Source organism: Canis aureus, chromosome 4, assembly GCF_053574225.1.
Source record: "Canis aureus isolate CA01 chromosome 4, VMU_Caureus_v.1.0, whole genome shotgun sequence".
NCBI classification, from domain to species: domain Eukaryota; kingdom Metazoa; phylum Chordata; class Mammalia; order Carnivora; family Canidae; genus Canis; species Canis aureus.
Window position 1 is genome coordinate 66,035,871 of NC_135614.1, and position 21,887 is coordinate 66,057,757.

Here is a 21,887-nt window from a genome sequence, read left to right on the forward strand (position 1 = left end):
ATACTCTTATCTCTGATGTAAACTAAACAAGTTATATTTTTTTCTGCACTAATTCTACAATACTTAATGCTCTTATTCAAGATAAAATTATAGATATCACATGTGAGGAAAATACTAAAGAGGAACATCTTGTTTGTATCTTCAAATTGCCATGACTAACATGTTGGCATCTGCAGCCGGGGCTCTATGAGATGACATGTGTCTAGAAAACAGGACTGACCATGGCCTAGAGGAAGAATTTTTGATTTACAGAAAGATGGATCTGCAGTGTTCTCACACTCTGTCTTCTAGGGACAAGTGTTTGTGGGCCTAGTTATATATTTCAGGAGACCGATACAGTGAGAATAGCTGTGCATGCACAAGATACCTAGTCTAGTCCAGTGGTACAGTTCATCAGCTCTGGACTACTGGGTTCAAGTCCCAGCTCTTCCTCTTACTAGATGTATCATCGTTCATGAGTAAAATGATGATGTTATGGTAACAATCTCATAGGAATTATTATGAGAATTGTTTAATTATACTACTTAGAAAAATGAAGACAGGCCCATTTTTAGCTATTACTATTTTCAGCTATTATTTTAGTTGTTATTCTTACCTATTGTTATTTATGTCATGAAGAGCTAAATGATGTTCCAAATCCAACAACTAAACCAGTTCAGAGAATTTGTTTTACCTGTAATGTGATAAATATATACAGGCTGAACCTATCACATGGGCTCAAGTCAATGACTTTTCATCGGGAAACTATTTTGATTCTGGACTGCATCTCAGGGTAAGACATGTATTTCACAGGCAACCAAATGAAGAATTCTCCTAGATCTTCAAGTCTTTTGCCAACGTTTCACTCCTAGATATATTTATATACATTTTCCATCTCCAGAAGAAAAAACTATTCAAAGACATCATGACACAAGTATTTGTAATAAAAATAGAAAGAAGAAAAGCATACCTGGGTAATCTTCAGATACATGTACTGAATAGGATACACTGTTAAAACAGGGAAAAAAGAGAAAAAAAAGGCTCAAATTACTGCTAAGGTAAATGTTTTTTATAAAATAAAAACCAAACTCACATTACCCATTCATTTTTTCAGATATAAGTACAGGTATAAGTATAAACAAACAACCTCTTTGCCTTGCTTTTTGACATATGAAACTTAGGGGTTTTTAAGATATATTTTCCATGAGTACAAATGGTCTTTGAAATATCTTTCTCCCAACAGTGGTACTTTTCATATAGCTCGGACTTTAAAAACTCAGCAATATCTAATATTCCCTAGTCTATGATCATTTGTATTGTTTGTTTAGATGATTTTATCAAATCAAGCTTTTTTTTTTTTTTTACCAAAGTATTCCTCCTACTTTTTATGGCAGTTCAGAATTTAAACATTTATTTTTAATACTGCTTCCCCACAATATGTGCTTTTGAAACATGTCCTTTTCTTCAAAGAATTAACAAAAGGATGACAGTGTAACTAATTAGTTATTCATCAGCCAATTTCTCATCATCATGACATATAATAAATAAATTATATCCTATTCTCAGAAGGATTGAGTTGCTTTAAAAATAATTTTTAAATTGTATTTTAACTATTTCACAACTCCTTTCTCAGTAACCCTACTGCCTCCAGGTATTATCTCAGTGACGTACAGAAAGTTATCATGCTTATTTGTTCACTTTCCTATCTCTGTCAGCTAGACTGTAAGTCCCTTGAGGTTAGAGTCCATGTCTATTTTTATTTTTAGCATAGTCACCTATTTTAGTGCATGACACACAGCACATATTCAATATTAGCTTTCTGAATAGATCAGTGGAACTGACACTTGCCAAAGAAAAGTCAAAATTTAGTTTTAAGTTCAGCCAAATTAACTGCTTGTTAAGACAAAAAAAAATCAATTCTCTTTGAAGGAACATACAGAATAGAGCCTATGCAAAGTATCATTCACAAAGAAAATTCAATAAAACCCAAATTACTTGACATACGAACAAGCAGGAAAATCTAACCTATATTCAAGAGAAAATTTGACCCAAGTGATGCAATTAGCCTACAATGGTGTTAAAACAGTTATTACAAATATGTTTAAGGAAGCAAAAAGGAAAATCCAATATAAAGAAGAAACAGATCAGCAGGGTCTTGTGGGACACTAACAAAAGAGCACAGGTTTGTATTATTAAAGCTTCAGGAGGCGAAGAAAGAGAGAAAAATGTAGGAAAGAAAGAAATGAAAATTTCCCACTTTGGATGAAAGACCAATGTTCAGACTTAAGAAGCCCAGAAAAACCCAAAGAGGGTATGTGCAAAGAAAGCTGCATCCAGGGGCACCTAGGTGGCTCAGCGATTGAGGGTGTGTCTGCCTTTGGCTCGGGGCATGATCCCGGTTTGGGGATTGAGTCCCACATTGGGCTCTCTGTGAGGAACCTGCTTCTCCCTCTGTCTATGTCTCTGCTTCTCTCTGTGTTTCTCAGCAATAAATAAAATATTAAAAAAAAAAGCTATATCCAGGTGCACACCATCAAACTGCTGAAAACCAAATAAAATATAAGGAAACATTTTTATTTTTATTTTTATTTATTTTTTATTTTTTTTTAGGAAACATTTTTAAAAGAAGAAAAAAACTCAACACATTCCATACAGGAAATAAGAATCAATGTTTTATTAAGAAACCATGGAGGACAGGGGACAGTAATGAGCTGGGGAGGGGAAGGAGGGCTGACAAATGTGAACCCAGAATTCTATATCCGGGCCATAGGTCTTTACAAAAATAAATTTAAAGACTTACAAATAAAGACACAATTGTCAATATTTGTCCCAGCAAACTAAAAATACAAAAAAAAAAAAAAAAATCCAAACACATTTCTCCAGGTAAATGATATCAGAAAATCAAATATCCAGAAGAAATGAAGAGCACCAGAAATTGTTAATATAAAAGACTATTTTTCTCTTAATGTTTTAAAAATATATGACTGTTTAAAGTAAAAATTCTAACCCTTCACTGTGGGATTTTTAAAATAAAATATGTAAATGTAATACACATGACATGACAATTATAGCATAATGTCAGGGAGGGACTAAATGGCAATATACAGTTTCAAGGTTCTTATATCTTATATAAAATGTTATAATACTAACCCCAAACAATAACTCTAAGAAAAATTAAGAATATACTGTAATCCCTAGAAAAGCAGAAAATAAAGAAAAAACAATAGATAAATGCAAGTGGAATTCTGAAATCATTTTGGAACATTTAATCCCAAAGAAGGCAAGAACAGAGGAACAAAACACAGAAGGGACAAATAAAAAACAAATACTAAATGGTGCCTGAATCTAATTGTAGCAAGGATTGCATTTAATGCTAATGGATGAATTATACTGAATAAAAAGCAAAAATAGCCAGAATCGATTAAAAAAAAAAAAAAGGCAAGATCTAATTCTATGCTGTCTTTAAGAGATTCACATTAAATATAAAGGCACAGACTGAAAGTAAAGGAAGGAAAAGTTATACCATGCAAACGGTAAGCATAAGATTCAAGTGTTTAAATAAATAACAAAGACTTCAAGGCAAAGATACAAAGAGATCACTGACAAAGGGTCAATTCATCAGGATGAAAGCATAAGGGTCATAAATGTGTATGCACCTAATAGAGCTTCAAAAAAAAAACTGACAGAACTGGACAACTGCACAATCACAATAATAGATCTAGACCCTTCTAAAATCATTAAAGACATAGAAGGTCTCAAACAGATTTTCATTTAAAAAACTGTAACTGCAGGAATGCCTTGGTGGCTCAGCGGTTGAGCGTCTGCCTTCCACTCAGGGTGAGATCCCGGGGTCCAGGGATCAAGTCCTGCATCAGGCTCCCTGAGAGGAGCCTGCTTCTCCCTCTGCCTATGTCTCTGCCTCTGTGTGTCTCTCATGAATAAATAAATAAAATATTTAAAACAAACAAACAAAAAAACCCTATAACTGCAGGATATCTTTTTCTTTCCAGGACGGAATGTTCACCAAGAAAGATCATATACTGCGTTATAAAACTAGTCTAGTAAATGTGAACGGATGGATGATTGTGATTCACCATAGTTCATATCCTGGGTTTCCTGGCTCATCTGACTCTTATAACACTAACTCTTAAGTCCTCAAAGAGCCATCGCCTTTTAGAATTTGTGACGGGATTTTTGGCTAAATGACTGTAGTCACAGGCAATGCAACAGCTCTAGGCAAGCCCAAGTCTCCAGGGCTCCACCAATCAAACCCCTGGCATGCTTCTTAAATGCATGGAAAGAGATTACACAAAGACAAGAATGAATAAGGAAGTGAGCAGGAAAACAAGATGGCTAGTAATGAGACCAAGTAATGATACACTGTTCTTTCATAAAGCATATTTAATTGTTTAATTAACAATTTCTTGGTAACCTGATCAAAGACAAACATTGTGTTAATGTCAACTTAGAAAAAAATCAGGAGATGATTTTGTATGATTAATTCGGGAGGAAACAAAGAATATAGCAATGAATATGACAGACATAGCAACTTTAGCATTTTAAAGCACAATGCTATTTTTGTTTACTTTTTATTTTCATATAATTATAGAATCCCATTAAGTGCACAGATAGCAGAGAGGTCCCATGTAGCCTTTATCCAGGTTATATACCTATTGTACAATATCAAAAGCAGGAAATTGACATTAGGTTAAGTTTGGGTTTAGCTCTGTGTTATTTTATCATATGTACTCACTACCGTACATCAAGATACAGAACTATTTGATCATTCAAGGATTTCCCTCATGCCATGCTTGTTAGAATCAAACCTATCTCCCTTCAAACCAATATCCTTAACCCTCAAACCAATATCCTTAACCCTAAGCAGCCACTAATCAGTTCTCCAACTCTATAATTTTGACATTTCAAGAATACTATATAAATGGAATCACAGAGTATGACATGAAGCACAACAGTATTTTGAGGCAAGTTAGTAATGTGGAAAAAAGTCGTTATGATTCGCAATATTTAGGATAGGCTAAAGAGGAGGGAGATTGGATTCAGAAGCTACTATAGAAGCAAAATATGAGCAACTATCAGTGGAGAGGTATGTAACTGGTGGGGGTGCGTGGAGAAGACAGGAACAAACGGCAGATGTTGGAGTTCAGCCAAGAGACCAGCTTTGGAAATCATGGCCCTGAATCAAATGCCAAGAATTAGAAGATAAAATAAGCATGCCAGTGATGCTTCAGATAAGCAGGGGGAAATACACACTATAACTTCAATGAATTTATTTTCCCACAAGTCATCCCGTTAGACGATGGAACAATACTGTGTAGAAATGAAATTATTGATGATCAAGGCAACCCTTCATCTGGCAGTACTATGTGACAGAAGCCTGGGATCTTGCCAGAGATTACACTCAGTACTAAGCTGAATTGATTCCCAACACCCTACCATCTCAACCAATAGGAGTTGGCTTCATATCTTACCCAAATGAATGTCTAAATACAAAAGGAAGCCTTAATACGTTCCTATGTCTATCTCCAATTAGGGAGCCTGATGTAGTCAGAGCCACACAAACAGAGATCAAATTCCAGCTTTGAGCCTTACTAGCTGAGTGGCATAAGAAAAGTTACCTCAGCGCACTCAGCTTCAATCTCTTCAGTAAAATGGGAGAATCCAGATCTACAGTATAGCCTGCTGTGATGAGTTAATGGTTTAACAGGTGTAAGGTCCCCAGAACAACACCAGACTCAGAGCAGCAGGTGCCTAGTAATTCTAGTCAGCTTCCAACAGAAGCAATGAGAATTTACAAAATTGACATTTTACAGGAATAAATGTTTTTTGGGGGACTCAATTTACTCAAAATCACAATATAATACATTTATCAGAGACCAAAACTAACACTGATTTTATTTTATGATTGTATTATCCTCATGATATTAGGAGACATTTCCATGTTCATGATCATACCTAATTTTTCAAATACAAAATAGAAAGCAAAAGCCTTACAAAAATGACTCATCAGGTCCTGTGCTATATAGCATTTTCTTGGTAGTACACCAGAAGGAAAATCACCAGGGCTGTAAAATCCAAATCAGTTTCACTCTGTGGCTTACAGAGTTCTTAGGGAAACAATCTAGTACAAGCAGACATGGATGATTAAGCTAAAGGACTTAATAGGCAGGGCTGGGGGCGGGGAGAGGCAAAGAAGCAAGCTTCAATAGATGTAGGAGAAAGGTTAGCATGTACTGTACATACTAAAGCAGGCAAAATTATCATGAGGAAGTGAACAAGAAAGAAGGTGAACTGGAGAAGGAATAGAAACCTGGAGCAAGCTCCGAATTCTAATTCAGGAAACAATGCCTTCAAACTTTTAGACTAGGCTAAATGACAATTCTACTGAGGTGCTTTGTCAGAGGAACTCGGTCGGTCACTGTGTGTTTGGTATATGCTGCATAGTACTGGGTTCTTAATATACACATTTAAGATCAGAATCTATAAATCACTTCTACAACCTCAATCATTTCTTAAATACAAATGGCTGCTTCCAGCTCTTATTCTTCAGAAAACAACTGACCCTATCAAAGATCTCTGTCCACTGCCAAGAGCCTCTGAAGGAGATCCTGGGGCGGGGACTCAGGTGTTCACTACCTACCTAATTCTGTACTTTGTTTCTATGTTTGTTTGCTCCTGTAATTAAAAAGCATTCCTAAGGTCATTCTTATACCTACACTCACCACTCACTCCATTACCATCTTATTTCTTCTAAAATGCCTGCGAAGAATTATGAACAGGTAGGAGTTTAGATCTAGTTCCAGAGTTCACAAATCTAAGAAAATTCTTTAAGAATAGTAGGGAGCTGAGGAAAACAGGCAGTTTTGAAATAATAGGGGACTCAGATCTGAAGATGAAATTGTTTTAGATTTAGACCTCTTGGAGATACTGGATTCAGTAGCTGTATTTTACAAGTGAGCCCCAAAATGTTTCTTACCTCAAACTCAAGACTGCTGGGTTCTGAGCTCATATTTTTTCATCTACATCTGGGGGGTTTGACAGAGCAAGCAAAACCCAGTATTTCATTGTGTCTTATACTCTCTAAAACAATTTATCTGATAAACCAATCCTTATGGATCTTTCCTTTCCCAATTAGGTCGCTTTTAAAATTTATATGAGAAAAAGCAAAATGCAGAAACCAACAAAAAATTGCAGATCTTGGCCAGCAGTCCTCCACCTTAGCTACAGTGCTTATGAGTATAGGCCTTAACTCTGTATGTTCTCTTGCAAGACAACAGCTTAGACCTGAGGATATCTGTTCCCTCCCCCTTCCCAGGCTCCCTGGGAACTTACCAGAAGAAAATTCACTCTGGTACCTCCTCCTCAACATTCAGTGGTACAAGGTGAAAAAAGACACTGTCTGGCTATCCATCTCCACAACCAACTCTTGCATCTCAAGCTAGAAGGTGACTTGGCACGCTAGAAGCTCACAATTGCTATTTTGATGCCTTTGATGCCATTTACTTCCCAAAATATTCTTTATCACTTTATCATTTTTATCCTCCATAAACATTTTCTAAATGCCCAGGTCAACCAGCAATAGCACCCTCATCATTTACCATGATCAGCTACCAATTATTTTGTCATTTATCCAGGATTAGGAACTTCTAGGGCACTCTCTTCCTCTTTACTTAAAAATCCTCACATCACCCACATCCATATGGACAACGCTAAGCTACATATGGTTCCATGACCTCATCTTCCCTTAATTTTAGCTCACCAAATTCATGGCTACACCTTGGACCTTGGCTTGAAGCATAATTGCTCTCCTAAAATCTCAACCCAGCGTCCCACTTTTTACCACAATTTTTAACTTTTCAGCCCTCACTCCTTTATTCCTACTGACACCCACCAATCCTCCATGCTTTCTTTGTGCTCTGTATAGTCTACCTTTCAGCTTCATTTCCTTCTTTATGTGACTGAAGAGACCTAACTGCTCTCTCCTCACCATTTCAACTCCTTCATCTTGTACCCCTATTTTGCCCACAGACTACCTACCAGAACTAGAACCACCAAACCATAGATAAGTCAAGTCTGGCATTCTCAACTCCCTACATCTGGACTCTGAATGCTGCTGGAGAGGAGAGTGGAACCAAGGCATCTTGGAACCACTGCAGTCATGTGGTAACCCACGGCAGTTCTGCACAACTTTGCTCAGTAAGCCCTCATACTCCTTTCTGTGTCTTGTTCCTGGTACCTTTTTCAAACCTTCACAACTTTCTAACTTACCTTGCCGTTTCAACTAACCACATTGAGATAAAATAGATTGTTATATGGCTACTCCTTCTAGGGATTTTCTCATTTATTTCTCCCTCCAACCACCTATAAGCTAATACTTTTCTCCTTGTACCCAAAAAGATGGAAATGTCTGTTCTTTCATTTAAGACTAATCCATCTATTTGATTTATAGATGCTATAAATGAAGGCTCCATTTGGGACCTTGTCCTACAATTTGGAATTAATAAAAAAATTTCTAATTATGGAAGTGTGAAAAGATTTACTCACAAAGATATTGTTAGGATTATTAAAATGAAGAAGTAGCCAGAAAAGCAAAAATGCCAATAGTAGGATTATATAAACTATTATATATACACATGTAACACCAGGCAACTGTGAAAAAGTAATATAAAATAATATTGTAATTAGATAAGTGTTTCTGATACATTAAGGTACATGTGAAAATTCAGACAGCTGCAACATATTTTCATTAAAAATATGTAAATATTGACTACAAATATTTAATAGAAGGGTGCCTTGAAAAATAATGACAAATTTCAACATTTGTTATCTCTTGTTTATTGGGTAAAAGAGAACTTTTTTTTTTTGTATCTATTTTTTCCGATCTTTATGAAGGCATAAAATAAAAAGGAGGAAAACTAATAATGTTTAAGCTCTCTCCTTACCTTGTAACCTTTTCTATTTATCACTCCACTTTCCTTCTTAAAATCAAGTTTTTGCAAAAAGTTATCTAAGCCTTTTTTACTACCTGCCCACATGCATGTGCATATTCCAACCTGGCTTCTACCAGGTTGAGTAGCCCACCAAAATTCTGCTTCTTCACAATAGCAGTTTTTTTTTTTTTCCTACTCCTTTTCTTACACAAATTCTCAGATGCATTTAATAAAAACAAAGACATTATGAAACCCCCCCTTTCTTGGCTCTTGACTTTTGATATTTCACATTTCATGCTGTTTTCATATTTCAATGCTTTCCAGTTATGCTGACTGCTCTATTTTTTTCACATGAGTAATCTCAATTGTATCCATGAGTCTCCTACCAGCCATGAGCACAAGGCTCAAAATTCCCGAACTCCAAACCAAGTAGGCAGCTTTTTCTGCTCCCCACATTTCAGTAGGATATTCTTCAAGCAACTTAAACCCAACTCATACAAAACAGAACTCATTGCCTTCTTTACATTAATTTTCAACTCAACAAATTAAATGCCAAGAAATTTGGGGCAAATGATAGCAGCACCTGCTGTTAGGAACTGTGATCTACTTTTTATTTGACCATATCAGTGCAAGACACTTGGCCACTTTCTTAAACAGGGAAATTCTTTCTTTCTTTCTTTCTTTCTTTCTTTCTTTCTTCTTTCTTTCTTTTCTTTTTTCTTTCTTTCTTTTCTTTTTCTTTCCTTTCCTTTCTTTCTTTCTTTTTCTTTCTTTCTTTTCCTTCCTTCCTTCCTTCCTTCCTTCCTTCCTTCCTTCCTTCCTTCCTTCCTTCCTTTTTTTCTTCTTTTATTCACAAGGGACACCCCAGAGAGAGGCAGAGACATAGGCAGAGGGAAAAGTAGGCTCGATCTCAGGACCCCAGGATCACAACCTCAGCCAAAAGCAAACGCTCAACCACTGAGCCATCCAGGTACCCCCTGGAGCAGGGAAATTCTGATTTAGTTTATTTGAAGGGAGGGACCTGGAGTGTGCATTTCTAAAAAGCACCCCAAGTGATTCTGATGAAGATAAGCTCTAGACCTTGTTTCCAAAAAAAGATAGATACTGATTCAACAAAATTCATACTAATTCTTTAGCATGTCTTGCAAGGCTCTTCACGATCTGACCCCTGACTATTGGACCAGCCAAAACCCTGCCAAATACCCAGAGCCTGAACTTCTAACAACTTCAAGTTCTACCATTTCTAAAACAGGTCTTTTTATTCACACAAAGGAAAATGGCCCCAGACTCTGGATGTGAAATCTGGCTTCTCATGACTATGGGCTAGGTAAGTAACTACCACTCTTTGAACTCAGTTTTGTATTTGCAGTTTTCTCCTAAGCTTGCTATGAGGAGTAAACAGGTTAGTACATGTAGAACACTTTGAAGAAAAAAAAGAAACAAAGTACACCAAAGTTTTCAATAAACATTAGCTGCTTCATTAATAAATATCATTATTATTACTCTTACACATAGACTTAGTTTTCTAGAACACTCTCCTCTCCCTTCGAGACTCAGTCTTAAGGACAACTTCCTTATGAAACTTCTCCAACAACCCAGGCAGACTTGGGTGCTTCTTCCCTTATGTCCCCCTTCATCTCTAGACTGAAAGTACAGACAAAACCTTTTCATCCTCAGATTCCCAGGGCTTTGACACAGTAACCTATCACTCAAAAAATAGTTTCTGAATAAATGAGCAAATCATATCTTTTCCCAAAATTACTGGATGATATACCATGACAGCTCTTGACGGAATACATATTACTTCAGCAAGTGCTGAAATGATGAAAATCAGCAAATGTTGGTTGGTACCCAAAAGTCCCCCTGTGACTCCATACACTATGCATGTAAGTGTCGGGCTCTTACATCACATCCTCTTCGCAGGCTTTTTGTGATATACAGAACAGAGTGGGTTCCAAATGCCCAGATCATATGTATTCTCTGTATTTCTCATTTTCAAATCTACATACTGAAGGTGATTCTTGCATAATTGCCAGTCTTGACAGCATGAGCTGAAATTCAATGACACAATGTAGGGGAAGATCTCGGAGATGCTCCAAAAAATGGAAGCATCACAGTTTCAATATAAACAAGTAGAAATGTTTGCATTTCAAACTGATCATTAGTTTACTAGTTTACTTGTCAGGAGAGCATTATATAGGAAAGTCCTTACTTAACCTATCTTGAAATCTATCTTTACTCCTATCTTGAAAGTATAGAAGGAATGTCAGTTCTCCTACTAGACACAACAGGGAAGTGGTACAGAAAATGTTTGAGCAGGGATTTGTTTCGACATCTTGTATTCCATGCCAGGAGCATGTAGGCTTTAGACAAGGCCTCTAATGACAACCATGTATATACACTTGCCCTGCCCTTCTTATACAGAACTCAACATCAAGACATGAGGACTAGGCTCTCATTGTAGAAGAAAAGACATGTTTTTTTCCTGCCAATGAAATAAACTGTTGATAGAGGAGAATTTATATTACCCTTTACAAAGGTAAAAGGGTGAAGATGTTTGCCCAAACAAACATTAAGTTACTCAATACATATGTTTCTACTTTCAAAGCTTATTTTGATAATTTTTAAAGTTATAGGCTCAGTAAGTGATGTAAGATGATTAAAGTAATGGTGTTCATTTGTGTAAGTTTTAGGGAATTGACTGAGTCAGCAACTTCATGCTTAAATATTATACTAAAGGTCAAATGCTTAGAATTTTAAGTAAACCATCTTCTCAACAGAGATGAACTTAAAGGACCTAAGTCCAGCTTTGATTAGTAACCCAGATGCATGCTTTATTTAGGATATTAATATGCCATATGTTATGAGCAAAATTTTTCTTTTATATTGCTTAGTCAAAGGAAAGAGCCAACTGCATATTTAAACAAAGTTCTGTTTCTAATTCTTTCATTATAACCAAAAAAACAAAAGGGAGGTCACAAATGCAATTTCAACAAGACCTGAATAGTGGATAGAACATGCCAAGTCACCAACATTAAATTAATTATATATAAATATTACTTTCATATTTCCTCCCCAAAGTTTAATGTCTGGACTTTTCTCCTTTGCTTGATTTGCAACTAATTCAACACTCTTTTTGGTAAGTATTTTTGATAAATATTCATTAAAATGAAGATGTCTTTACCTTCACTGTTTTAAATCTAAGTTCAAGTTATAAATGGTTATGAAAAGTTTAAAGCTGCTACAACATGCCAGGACTGGAAATATGATAAAATAATTCTAAAAATGAAGTAAAGCTTTGTTGAGGCAAGAAAACATGTTTTAAGAAAATACTATAAATACTCAGAGATAACTGCAATAAATACTAATAAGATATTATCTCGGCAACCTTCTCAGATACTTAAGATACATAAGATACATAAGATCAGTTCTTTCCAAGAAAATTTCTTATGGATATCAAGCACAATGCTTAATACCACCTGAAGACCCTGCAGGATCTAGTCTATCTACTTGTCTCAACCCCAACTTGTCCTGTGTTCTCTCTGGGTTCCAACAAAAAGGACCTCTTCACTTCAACATGCCAGGTTCCCACTCTGAAATGCCCTCCCTTCTTCTCACTCCTTGCTTTGTTAATTCATTCTCATTCTTCAGCTCTAAACTCAAATGTCACCTCCTAGGCAGAAACTTTGTGATCAGCCCTCCAGACTTCAGACAAATCTTACCACGTGTAGTTTTACACTCATTTGCATGACACTAACATCTGCTTCCCCCACTAAATCTAGAACATTGGAAGGCACTTCACTTTTCTTCACTTTAACCTCCCAGAAACTACCATATACCTAGTATGTAGTAGGAATACTGTTAACTAATTATGGAATGAATATTTATTAGTAAGTGGATAAATCCTTTGACCTTCCAACTTGGAATAAACTTCCTCACAAAATTATTTAACAACTATGATTTAGCTTATAGCCTGAAGAGCACAGACTTCAGAATATGTCTCCACAAGCCATGTGAGCCTGAGAAAAAGAATTGGCTAACCTCCTTCTGCTTATTTGTGAAGTGAGATAACATCTACTTCCTGGTATTGTCCAGAGGATTACAGGGATGATGATAAGCCTAAGAAAGCAGCTTGTGTAATGAGAGGAGGCAATCGATGAACATATTTCTCTCTCCCTCCCCTTTCCCATAGCTCAACCAGGAGAAGATACAAAATAATTCTGCAGTGGACCTCTTCACTATCCATTTTCCATGGATTTTCAGGAAGAGAATTCTTCTCCCAGGGAGAAAATTGCTGAGCAAATGTAAGTTTCTGCTGGTAGACTTCTAACACCTATGGTAAACAGAGAAAGGTAAAGCCTAGAAAATTTCAGAGGTGGACTCAGAGCCCTGATCAAATTAAACCTAAATCTCCTTATCAATGAACTTTTCAAGGAACAAATAACTTTCCTTTTGTTGTTTGTGTTTTTAAGATTTTATCTATTTATGTATTTTAGAGAGAGTGTTTGAGTAGGGAGAGGAGCAGAAGGAGAGAGACAGGCAGACTCCAAGCTATGAGTGAAGAAGCCTGACATGGGGCTCAATCCCAGGATCCTAAGCCAAAATCAAGAGTCGAACACTCAACCAATTGAACCACTCAGACGCCCCCCTTTTGCTGTTTTAAGTCAGCCTAAAATATATCTTTTTGTTACAACCAAAATCATCCTAACTTGTACACAGACCTAGTAAGCCACTTGAGATGTTTTTATGTGAACATCTACAAGCTATTAAAACTAATAGACATATAGCCTTCATTTAATTTTATGATTTTTGTTACAAAGTATATACTTGAGTGATTTACTTAGGATCTTGAGTAATATTCATACATTTATAGAACTTGTGACCTAAAAACAATTGTAATAAATTAGATACTACACAACAAAAGTTGCAAGTTCACAGGTCTTATGATTTTTTCTGTTTGTCAAAGATAAGGTTATCTTCTTTAGGTTATATTTTTTTCCTCCTAGTTAAATGATTTTTTTAGTCCTTCATAGGATAGGCATTTGTTTCGTTATTTTGTTTCAATATGTATATATGTATATAAAGTTGGATTTGGAAAACTAGTCCTAGCCACTGCTCTTCATGTTTGTTTCTGGACTACACCCTTTTGGGAAGTCAGCAACTCAACAAGAGTGGGAATACTTTTAGCCTAGAACAGTATTTCTAAGTGCTTACTGCAATCAATTAGCCTTTCACTCTTCATTAAGCTTTTGAAAAATGATTTGTTCTCACAAGATTAATGTGGAAAGTATAATTATTTGAAAACAAGGGAACTGTATTTAAATCTGACATATTTTGACCACAGAGTTAATTGATTACTAGATATTCAATTAACAAATGCAATTCATTCTTAAGCCAGTGAATATGTAACTAAAAGATAGCCTCAAAGTAACAAATATATAACACAAAAAGAGCTAGGCAAATATGTTTTAGCAAAGGAAAGGTGGCAGTTTAACAAAGTAGTTACAAGTATAATACCAATTGTGAAAATATGTGTAAACTAAACACTAAACTTGATTTTTCCTGTGGAAGAAGAATTCATAGGGTAGACTCTGCTGACCCCTAGATCCAATGAAACAGGAATTACAGAAGACTGAATTAATGGATGAGTACCTTTTTTCTAATGGATGTATGAGGAAGACTTTCATCCTTTTTTTTTTTTTCCCTTTTAAGCTATACCTAACTTTCAATTTGGTAGACACTGGTTTTTCAAACTGAAACAAAACATTTTAATAGAGCATCTGATTCTCACTGATCGCTCCAGAACTTAAAAACTAAGGAGTGTCCTTACTTTTCATGACCATATAGTTATTTTCATAGGTTCAATAAGAATTTACCCTCTCTTTTTATCAGAGTATTACTGGACAAATCAATTGTGTAACCAAAGCTACCCCTAGAATCATATTTGAAAATTATTTTCATTTAATCAAGGATGACAACTACTGAGGGACAAGGATTGACTTTACATGTGTAAGTTATGCTTACAAATCTCCCCCAAGAAAACTGGCCTGAAACCTGGCTGATAGGCTCCCAAAGTGACAAGACAGTGAGAAAGGTCTCTTTCAATGAGGACCAGAATCTTAGCAAATATTAGATGCCTCAACCAGACAGAAATTTACCCAATAACACAGGTACTAAAAGATGAAATGTGTTGGAGAATTTCTTGGTTTGTTTTCCTAGCCTTAGAGGAGTAAAAAATAGGCTTTTAAGAATCCAATCCAAAGTTTTTAATAAAAATTTCTGGAGAGAAATTAATTCTATCAATCACCTCAACGGCTTATAGTTCCAAAACTCAGGGAGGCCTCTATGGCCAATTAGTATTCTTGTTGCAGCTTTTTTTCTTATGAAGAATTGCCTTTGTAAATTACTTATGATTCTAAGAAAAACTGTCAAAAAATGAGCAAAAAAGATACTGAATGTCTTCCACTGAAACACTGGACCCTGCAGAGATTCTCTGATCGTAAAGGAGCTTCTGATTAGTTCAGCTATTTTTATACCCTGCAAGGTCAAAAGCTAAGTTGTAGAAAACAACAACAACAAAACAAAAAAACCCAAACAAACCACAACAAGGGATCATAATGCAAATTATTCCTGTTCATGGCATTGCGACTGATTTTTTTTTTTTCAGTAAAGAATAAATATCTCGGTAAGTTATATCTGTACCACCAATTCTTATTTGAACCATCTTTAGTATGCAAACATAAGCAAAAAAGCTCTGGAGTTGACAAATGAATGTCTTTCCATTCTGAAATGTAGGTGATAAATGATTACGTTTATAAATTCAATAGACTTCACTTAAAATATTTCTGGGTTGTAAGAAAGTTAGAGGTAACTAAAAGGTTCACAAGTAGAGATTGATTAAATAAATAATGGTATACCTATTACGAAGGTCTGCAGACACTTAAGGGGATATAAAACTGTAATCTAATAATACTGTGACTTCGTTTTTATTAAAAATTTGGATTTACATATCTTTATTAAAATATGTATTTACTGTTGTATAGGGCTTTTTGCTGGGAGTGGAGAAGGGTATAAGGGTATGCTTCCTGGGGAGATTTTTGGATCACTTATGGTTGTTATTGCTGACAGTGTTTGCTTTCTTTTCTTCCAAATTCTTCTGGAATAAATATTTTAATATTAAATGTACCTCCAGAGAAAAACTACTAGAATTAATTTAAAAATTGTATTTCACAAGCCACATAAGCATATATTCAATAAAATGGGGGAAACACCTCTATGTCTCCTGGCTAAATCCTATACATCTATCAGGAATCAGAATTTTTACTTTTCAAGAGCCCTCCCCCTCAGCTTTACCTCTCACTGTCCAATTTGATACAGATAAGATTAAGACCCCTTACTAAGCACTGTCATAGGGCCCTTTATGAACCCCTCTTAAAACTTTTCATAACTATAAGTGGGGTCAATATCAAATCAATGCTTTTTTCCCCCACTAGATCTAATTTCTCTCCATATCTTATTCACTGCTGTGCCTCAGATATTCAATATATATGCATATTGCATCCTAAGGGGTGCTCAAAAAATATATATAGCTTCCTTGCCATGTACACTGAGTGACTCTTAAAATGTGGTAGAGTAAGAAGTAGTTTATGTTTTACCAAAGATAACTTAAATCCAATTAACTAAAGTCTCTTTGTAAGTCTGATTTTAGGAGAAATGAATAACACTTGCCTTTCCCTCATGGAATAGATTTTTTTTTTTTTTTTGGAATAGATTTTTTACATATGTAATATTTTAAGGGATATTATTTGGTCTGTAATGTGTCTGTATGAAGCAAATCATTGTAATGGAATTTTATTGTACTGTATAATGTCGTGAAGTGAGAACAAAGGAGTCACATTGTGTTTATACGTTATATGCAGAGGGTTCAAGGACATTCATCTTTAATTCAACATGCTCAAAATCATGAAAATATTACATTTGATATTTGCAACATTGATTACAAAATCTGAACAAACAGTAAAGGGTACTCAAAGGTCTTGAAATTTCAATATTTGCAGGCCATGCAAATATGTTTAAATAAATTACAGAAAATATTCTGTTGAGATAGCTCCCTAGGAACCAAACAAATGTACACTGAATCCTATTATAGCACCACCACATGAGAGAGGCAATGATCAATTTGGCTTATAAAAATGTTCTTCCAAAAAATAAAAAATAAAAAAATAAAAATGTTCTTCCAGTCACTTCAAATCCTTCTGTTCATGATTAATTTCTATTATAGTGATACATTATGGTGATACTAATGATAATAAGGCTCTAGAATATAGATTTGTCTAACACTTGGTTCTGCATATATAATCTTGTTAGAGTCTGGATTTAGGGTGGGCATAAATATCACACTGTTTCAGCTTCCTTTTCTAGGCAGTGCATGGTTCAATCTGTGTCTTTGGCATCCTTGATTTTGGCACTATGAATTTCACTGAAGAAAATGGGAAAACTCTAGCATCCATGGAAAGTCACTTCTCTAATTTCTAAAAATAGGCAAATCTCTTAGCTTCAGATAAGTCAATGAAGAAATTCTTCAGGTTACAGAGAAAAACAGAACGAGAGAGAGTGAGCATTAACGGTTTTTTTTTTTTTTTCAGTTAATCTGAGAAAGAAAATATATACTAACATCCTGGGAACATGTGCAATTTGGTTGAGAATTACACATTTCTAAAGACATGAAATAGGAAAAAAATCAATTTTATATAATTCTATGTAACAGTAAACACATTACTGACAGATTGCAAATTGTTTAAAACAATTGTGTGATCTTCAGCAACAATTCACTTCTATGCTATCATATACAAGCTGAATATGTAAGAATCATCACTTTAACCATCTAGTGACAACCCAAAGCAAATGAAAAACTGGATATTCCTACAGCATCAATAAGGTTTTTTCTTCTCTTTTTCCTCTTTCTTTTTCTTAAGAGGGCCAGTAAGAAGGAAAATAATAAAATTTCTGTCATGAGATTTCCCAATCCCCATTTCTACCCTCAAGAAATCCTTTATAAATTATTATGAATTTCACATATACCAATTGAAAAAAAAAAGATAAATACGCAAATGAGATCTTAAATAAAACTTCCATTAAAAAAAGATAAAGTTCAATGTTAAAAGCCTTTATATCACTCTTATCTATATTTTTACATTTAATACCATCATATCATACATTCCCTCAAGACTTTCTGAACGCTTCTGAAATTACTTTTCATAACATGATACACTTAAGTTTATTTTTTTCATTAGAAACTCTTCTAACAGTTAATATACAGAGTGTGAGGAAAGTAGGGAAATGCTCCAAATGGGACAGGGTCATTTAAGGAAAACTTCTGGAGGTTATGTGTATTTATACTTGAGAACACACTAGAAATTGAGGAGTACTACAGATGAACAAGTTGGAGAAATAAATCTGTAGGGAACTGTAGGGAATGTGACAAGTAGGACAAGTAACCATGTTGAATATTAAAATGAAGCCTCACATGATGAGAGATGGACAATGATAGTAAAGATATTAGACTCTACCATAGATATTGACAAAATACCTTTTTTGGTATAACAGATTGTGAGGTTGTGTGTAACTAACTGATAAGTCATTTTCTAAATTATTTAACCACCATTATGTCTATCTTTGAATATAGTGTAATTAAAATTTAAATATAAATACTATTAAAGCTTAATATAATCTTTCAAAAATTCACTTATTATAAAGTATTAAATTAAAGTCAATCAGGGAATCCTTTAAAAGCTTTTAAGATAAAGTCAATCAATCAGGGAATCATTTAAAAGCTTTTAAAAAACTATTTCAAGATTAGGAAGACTTTTCAAGCAAAAGAAAATGTTTTTTTTCATAAAGTATTGACATTAGCAATTTGAATTTTTAGTTTTTTTCTTAATCAAGCTGCCCACCAAAGAGTCTAATAGACACCATCTGTGATATCAGAGACAAGTTTTCTGTCAATTTTAAATCAGTCTTCTATGACCGTAAGTCACAGGATACAAAAGCACTGTTATGTGAGACTTATTCAGTTTCATTCCTATAGTTACCAAAAAAGAAAGAAGATACTATCTGCTGAGTAAAAACTATTGTATGTCGCTTGCATTTATCATTTAAAAAAACGATTTTTACTACTTTGTCTTCCAAAGCCAAATTACTCAACAATATACTGAACATTTCCAAAGCATCCTTTAATTAGTTTTTATGCAAATATCAGTCTGCATATCAACTATTTCTATTCAGAATTTCTTTTAAACATGTTTAGCAAAACGGTATAAAACCCTATTTGTATTTATAGCAAGCACAAAACTGGTTTTAAAAATTACAAGTACTATGCACTAACTTTTATGGATAAGCACTATGTATGGCATGTTTTGTGTTTGTTAAGATTCTCTCCCATATTGTATGTAGTTTATTTCTCCAAAGTCTAGTTCCAGTTTTTTTAGGGGCAAGCGCTAAATTATTGTCTCTTTATCACATGATTTCCACTGCCAGTAACAATGAGAAACCAAAATTCTTACGCTCACATGCTAATAATCTCATGGGAAAATCAAGATGCTAAGGATCAGACTCTCCTATCTGAAACCCCAGTGGCCACGTATATTCTGAAATTCAGAATTTTCCATATTTTGGAAAGGTAATAGAGTGCACATCTTACACCTTATCAAAAACAATAATATATCTAGAGACAGGCATGACCGTTCCCACTATAAATAAACTCATGTCCGTTCATATTCTGTATGTTAGTAAATTGAACACCAATAAAAAAAAAAATAAAAATAAATAAATAAATAAATAAATAAATAAATAAATAAACTCATGTCCGTTCAGATCAGTTTGTGAATGGGCCAAATTTAATAACTTTGTTTCAATTTTCAGAGTTTTTTGGATTTAGAAATTCTGGATAATAAGTTGTATATAATAAGAAATTCTGGATAATAAGTTGTATATATATTACAAATATATATACACACACAATTGTGTATATTTTAACTTTTAATATTTGAAAGGATAACTCATGAGGCCACATTCTGTAATTAAGCAAATACACAACTGATTATAAGAAATCTATACCTAAGCATTGAGTCCTATACTAATGTCTGTATCTAAAAAGAAAAGGGAGAGAGAGAAATAAAATAACTGCAGGAGATAATGAACATTTCCCATCACAGTAAGATTAGATAAATATATCTTCACAATGGAAAGAACAAAAAGCTGTCTAGTGATCCTTTATTCAGAGTTCAACAAACACATCTTCTTCAGCATATAAATAAATTTAAGAACTCTACCGGACTTCCTGGATTTACATGAGCCACACCTGTACAAGCAAAGGCACAATGCTGTGATTTTTCTGGTTTACATTTTCATTTGACTCGAGTCCAACACACAAACATGCTCATTCTTTTGCGCAGAAGAACAAAAGAGAAATCAATTGAAAAAAAATTCAAAATGGCAAAGACTTTGTTTTAATTTCATTCTCTAAAGGCCAAAGGATAAAAGTCTTGAGAGGTGGGAAAGGTACAGCAAATATACATAGTATGATCTTGATTTCACTAGCAGAGTGAAACAGAAGAACCTAATGCACACTCTCACTGTCCAGATGAAGAAACAAATTTATAGGGATTCCTTTATTTCCATGTGGAACCAGAAGCAGAGCTAGATTTTCTGACTTTTTCCACTGAGTCATTTTGCCTCTTGTGATCTTATAAAGTGTACTTTGTTATGGCAAGAAATTTCTGATTATTTTGTGACAAGATTCTAATCTTTCTTCCTCAAAATATTTCTGAAGATAGAAGCCACAGAGAAAAGTTACTGTCCCAAAAGAAGTCAAAGCCACCAGGCATCCCTTCTTGCACAGAATACAAGCTTCTCTTGTAATTAATATGCTTAAGTTTATATAGTTATTTCTTCATCTGTTCTACTTCACCTTTGATCATTATTAACAAAAGAACTGATTCACATTCTAAAAGTATAGCTTTGTTTTCAAAGGAAGACCCTGAGACTACAACAAAAATATCTTGATGATTTTTGGCATTGAATAAATATTCCATCAGTTAAAGTACTGGTTAAATAATCAGCACACAAACTCAGTTCTGTCCTATCAGCTTTTTAAGAAATAAAAATAGGTCTGACATTTATAAAATCACAACGAAGAAAAAAAAATGATGAAACTAAGACCAAACAGAATCCAGTTAAAATTCTTATACAATCTGTACTGATGACTCTAAGTTTTGTGCTTTTTAAAAATATTTTTTCAACTTCAAAAGAGGAAATATACCCAGATGCTTGCCCTAATTAGTATCAGACTTGCAGTAACACTTCTTAATACCTTAGTTAATACGTTCCCATGTGTGCTCCTTTTAAGAAGGCATTTAAAATGTTGGTATGACAGTTACCTGCATTCTCGAATGCATCGAGCTCCCTTCTTCCCCTACTTTCCACCCTAAAAAAAATTCTGTTCAGGTAACAGACATTTAATAAAAGATAGGAAATGTTTCAAGGCCAGGCTTCATAATCCTAATATATACTTTTTTCTCCTTTTAAAACCAATGAGTATTTTTATGGTTAAAGTCTGCAAGGTGACAAGAAGGATACTGAAGTTGTCATCAGTGTTAAAAAGGAGTCCAAATTTATCGGTAAGAAAGGGAAGGAAAAACATTTGAGACAGCTAATCTGGAAGAGATGGATGGAAGATGCCTGCTGGTGATATTCATACCTAACTGAAAAGAAATATTTCAAAAAGAGTTACCTTTCTGAACTGCAAAGAGAAATAAAATTTATTCCCATAACACTCATAAAATTATAGTCATAAAAATGGACCATCTATCTGGGCCTCTTATTTTATAGGTAAGGAAATTAAGGTGCAGAGAGGTCTATCAATTTGTCTTTGGTTACAGAGCACTTGGTCCAGAACTTAGG

The 21,887-nt window shown here is 34.5% G+C and overlaps 1 protein-coding gene and 1 long non-coding RNA gene across 7 annotated transcripts in view; one reads left to right on the forward strand and one right to left on the reverse strand.

Annotated features, from left to right (window-relative positions):
• Positions 1-21,887, reverse strand: part of PARP8 (poly(ADP-ribose) polymerase family member 8) — a 172,980-nt gene that overhangs the window by 81,274 nt on the left and 69,819 nt on the right. For all 6 annotated transcript variants that reach the window (XR_013378531.1, XR_013378532.1, XM_077896016.1 and 3 more), the window contains one exon: positions 950-987. Coding sequence is in view for 4 of the 6 variants with exons in the window: in XM_077896016.1 (XP_077752142.1) it covers positions 950-987 (38 nt within the window). In the remaining 2 variants the exon portion in view is untranslated. The remainder of the gene's footprint in view (positions 1-949; positions 988-21,887) is intronic.
• LOC144312885 (uncharacterized) lies at positions 10,173-13,709 on the forward strand. Its single transcript, XR_013378530.1, has 2 exons — positions 10,173-10,254; positions 13,120-13,709. It is a non-coding gene; the product is annotated as an uncharacterized LOC144312885 (long non-coding RNA).